Here is a 4,129-nt window from a genome sequence, read left to right as displayed (position 1 = left end):
TAATATTATTATTTAAAATGATATCATTACGTTAAGATGTTATTTAAATTATGTTTGTATTATTCTTTTCTTTTTTATTTATTAATAATATCATTAATGAATAATCAAATTGTAGAATAAAATGAATATATAATTATTTCATTTCATTGTATAATATCTTTATTTATTAACATGAAATATATGAATTAATTTAATATTCATTAAATTAACTGTTAAAATAAATTATTGTATAATCATTTTAATCTGTATCACTATTCTATATTTTATTTATATAATATTTGAATTAATATTATGTAAATATCTTTATTTTATTTCATTTGATATTGTAATAACATAATAATAATAAGAAATATAAAAAGAACAATAAATAAACAAAATAAATGATTAATAAATAATATAAAGATAAAGAAATAATAATATAAGAATAAAATAATATAAAAGAAGAAATAAAATAGAAATTACATTATTTATTTCAATTAAATTTATATTATTCATTTATATTTATTCATATTTATATTATTATTAATATCTATATTCTTATTTTATTAATTTTATTTATTCTTTCACTTCTTATTTAATTCTTTCTATTTAATTTGTTATTCATTTTGAATTTACATAAATATTTATATATTATTATAAATAATGAATGAATATATAAATTATAATTGAATAGTTATATTTATTTTTATTATTTATTTATTTTAAAATAAAATGAATGAGATAGAATATGAAATATTATTTATTATCATTATGAATATATGTTATTTTATTATTATTGATTTAGAGATATTTTATATAGATTAATATATTAATTCAATATTAATCATTTATATTTGTTATTATTATTTATTTATTATTTTGATTTCATTATTATTTATGTTATTTATTATTTATTATTTTAATATTATTATTCTTTATTTTCATTATCTTATTTTCATTATATGATTATATTATTTAATATTCTGATATATTATTTTATATATTTTCATTCTTTATTATTATATTTATCATTTTGATTATTGAATATATCAATATGTACATAATATACAATACAAATACAAATAAATGAAATATTTCATCATTTAATGAATGAAACAGATGATATTAATCAATAAGAATTATTTATTTGTATCATAAACAATCAATATAATGAAATCATCAATAAAATAATAATAAAATAAAATGAAATATGAAAATTAACAACAATAATCATTAATCAACAATTTCATTAATGAAATAATCAAAATATAAAATCAAATTCAACATTATATTCTCTCATTTCTAAATAATTTTAATATAAATTAAAACAAAATGAAGAATAAAGAATGAATAAATATAAAATATAAATAAAATAAATAAATAAGAAGATAAATAATAAACAAAATAAAATAAATAATAAATAATAAAATAAAAGATATAAAGAAATAGAATAAAAAGAAAGATAAGAATAAGAATATTAAAATAAGAATAAAAAGAAATAATAATAAAAAAGAATTATAAAACAAATATAAAAAACGATATATCAATCAATAAGATAGAAAAGAATAATTAAATTGTTTAAAAATTAACATTAATATTAATATTGATATTAAAATATTATATTTAACAATATGATAATTCATTTGATTCATTTATTGTATTATATTCAAATATACATAGAGAATTTAATTAATAATAAAAAATTGAACAAATTTCAGATTGGAAAATAATGAACATTATTTATCATTTTTATTATTTAATTAAATATTAATTTTTAAACCAATTAATTAAAACTTTCATTTAATTATCTGTTTTTATCAGATTAAAACATACTTCTCATTTTTTGAATGAATTTACCTAATGTTGATTTTTCTCCTTGTTTTAATTCTTTCATTTTTCTTTCAATCTCTGCTTTAATCTCTTCCTTACTCTTTTGTGTTATTGATTTTTTCATAATATCTTCTATTATTTCATTTGATTGTTTAAGTTGTTTATATCCTTCAATTCGTTTTTTATATCCACTTTTCTTTTCTTCATTCTCTGAATCAATTAATATATCTAAATATTCATTAGAACTAGTAATTTTACCATTTAATGCAATTGATGATAATATATTAATACATTTTATAATTTTTAATTCTTTATCATAACAATCCATTTGGATTTTAATATATTCGTCTTCCAACTTGTTTAACAGATTTTCTGCACTAGCCATACCTTTTTTACCTTCGTTATATCTTTCAAGTACTTCTTGTGCTGTTTGTTGTTTTGTTTCTGTTACATAATCAAATCTATATTCTACGTTTGCATGTTGTGTATAATGACATCCACATACTTTACAATATCCATTAGCACCAATACAATAACATCCATCTTTTACATCTCCTGAAATATAACATGGATAACAACATGTTTTATTACATCTCAAACAATTAGTTACATATTCTCCTACTTCTAACTCAATCTTTTTTTGTACTGTTACATTAACAGTAAATGTAAAATCATTATTATTATTAATTTTATCTCGATTCAAATAGAACTGTTCACATGTTTGTTCTATTTCACTCATTTTTGATATTCCATTATTTATTGATATTCTCAGCCCTTCAATTTGAGTTTTAATTTGTTCTCTTCTCTTCAAAACCTCTCTGGAATTATCTAATGATTTTCTTGGTAATTTTATTAATTTTTTAATAAATTCATCAAAACTTTTCATACCTATCCCAAAACATTTGTGTAAATCCATCTTCAGTACTATCAGCATAAATAGCTGAATTATTAAATTTTAAATACCATGGTTCATCTATTTCTGGAATAATTGTACTGAAAATACAATCTTGAGATTGTAATGCTCCAATAATTTGTGGGTCTTCACCATCACAGAATGTAAGCATTGCAATAAAATTCTTTTTCATCATTACCAAATAAATCAATAATATTCCTAAATATATATTTTTGATTTAGTGTTAATCTTGGGTTACTTGATTGTGCAACAAAACAAATAGCATTTAGATCTAATACTTTTGTTTCAAATGCTTCTTTGATTTGTTTAGTAATTTCTTTATCATGTTCAATTCCTCTTGTATCTCCAAATCCAGGTGTATCTATTATTTTTATTGGTGGTGTTCTTTTTGTTCTTTTAATATTATAAATTGTTACTTCACTTGTTTGACTTTTAGATTGATCTCTATTTTGTTTTAAATTATCTTCATTTATAATTATATATCTAAAATCATCTGTTATCTTGATTCCATATAATGCATTTACAAAACTATTTAATAATGTTGTTTTACCACTTCCTGTTTCACCAACAACTAAAATAGCAATTGCATCACTCTCATCTATTTGATTAAATTCTTCATTTGGATATAAATATATTTTCAATTTTCCTTTTTCATGACTTTTCAATCTTATACTTCCTTTAATTGGAACATTTTTTCTGGACACAGTTGTAGTATTATTTGATGAAGTATTATGTGTTGTAGTATTACATAGTGAACCAACAGATGTTGTATTATTATTTGATGAAGTATCAGACATTTCTGTTGTTATATTGATCTTGTTATCATATAAAATAGATGATAATTTTAATGATTTTTCATTTTCTCTTTGTATTTTATTTCTTTCTTGATCTTCAAATACAAAACCTTTTGTTATACATGTTACAATTTCAAGTTTCTTTCTGATATCAGAAAGAGAAATGTTCTTATTTAATTGTTTTTTCATGAATATTTTTCCATCCAAATATATTCCAATAGTTATAGTATCCATTCCTTTTTCATTTTTAATAATAATCTCATCATTGTTTATTATATTTTCTACTAAAAATGTTTCTTCTTCATCTTTTTCAATTATTTCATTATCAAGTGTATAGAAATGTGCAGATTCTGGAATATTTTGAATTGATTTTCTGATATCACTTAATTTTGTTTTCTTATCCAATTCAACACTTTTAAATAATTTGTCATTTAATTTTATTTTTACTTCCTTTTTATCTTCTTTTTCTTTGATATTTATTATTCTTGATGAATCAATTACATTGCCTACAGTAAAGCACTCTTCATCATTTATATCAATTAAATCTCCTTCTTTTGTTAGGAATTGATGAGAACCAGATATCTTTTCTTTTAATTTCTCTCTTGCTGTTCAA

General features: G+C 18.6%; 2 protein-coding genes across 2 annotated transcripts, besides 13 other annotated features; both read right to left on the bottom strand.

Moving 5' to 3' along the window:
* Nucleotides 1–39: 39 nt before the first annotated feature.
* Nucleotides 40–209: a sequence feature (AT_rich).
* Nucleotides 210–222: 13 nt separating this feature from the next.
* Nucleotides 223–327: a microsatellite.
* A 6-nt stretch (nucleotides 328–333) lies between these two features.
* Nucleotides 334–382: a sequence feature (AT_rich).
* A 7-nt stretch (nucleotides 383–389) lies between these two features.
* Nucleotides 390–457: a microsatellite.
* Nucleotides 458–463: 6 nt separating this feature from the next.
* Nucleotides 464–632: a microsatellite.
* Nucleotides 633–833: a sequence feature (AT_rich).
* Nucleotides 834–1,012: a microsatellite.
* A 148-nt stretch (nucleotides 1,013–1,160) lies between these two features.
* Nucleotides 1,161–1,190: a microsatellite.
* A 92-nt stretch (nucleotides 1,191–1,282) lies between these two features.
* Nucleotides 1,283–1,307: a sequence feature (AT_rich).
* A 24-nt stretch (nucleotides 1,308–1,331) lies between these two features.
* Nucleotides 1,332–1,514: a microsatellite.
* A 29-nt stretch (nucleotides 1,515–1,543) lies between these two features.
* Nucleotides 1,544–1,787: a sequence feature (AT_rich).
* A 14-nt stretch (nucleotides 1,788–1,801) lies between these two features.
* On the bottom strand, nucleotides 1,802–2,548 carry EDI_151990 (uncharacterized protein; the record flags this gene model as incomplete). Its single annotated transcript, XM_001735979.1, has 1 exon — nucleotides 1,802–2,548. One exon carries the CDS (start codon nucleotides 2,546–2,548, stop codon nucleotides 1,802–1,804), a length of 747 nt encoding a protein of 248 aa, XP_001736031.1.
* Nucleotides 2,086–2,118: a sequence feature (AT_rich).
* Nucleotides 2,549–2,653: 105 nt separating the features above from the next.
* Nucleotides 2,654–2,679: a sequence feature (AT_rich).
* A 177-nt stretch (nucleotides 2,680–2,856) lies between these two features.
* On the bottom strand, nucleotides 2,857–3,750 carry EDI_151980 (uncharacterized protein; the record flags this gene model as incomplete). The annotated part of the gene is made up of 1 exon (XM_001735978.1): nucleotides 2,857–3,750. The coding sequence occupies one exon, from the start codon at nucleotides 3,748–3,750 to the stop codon at nucleotides 2,857–2,859; it is 894 nt and encodes a 297-aa protein (XP_001736030.1).
* Between the last annotated feature and the right edge of the window lie 379 nt (nucleotides 3,751–4,129).

This window comes from Entamoeba dispar, genomic scaffold (genome assembly GCF_000209125.1).
Source record: "Entamoeba dispar SAW760 scf_1105229459627 genomic scaffold, whole genome shotgun sequence".
In the NCBI taxonomy this organism is placed as follows: Eukaryota; Evosea; order Mastigamoebida; family Endamoebidae; genus Entamoeba; species Entamoeba dispar.
This window is presented reverse-complemented; position numbering and strand designations above follow the sequence as displayed.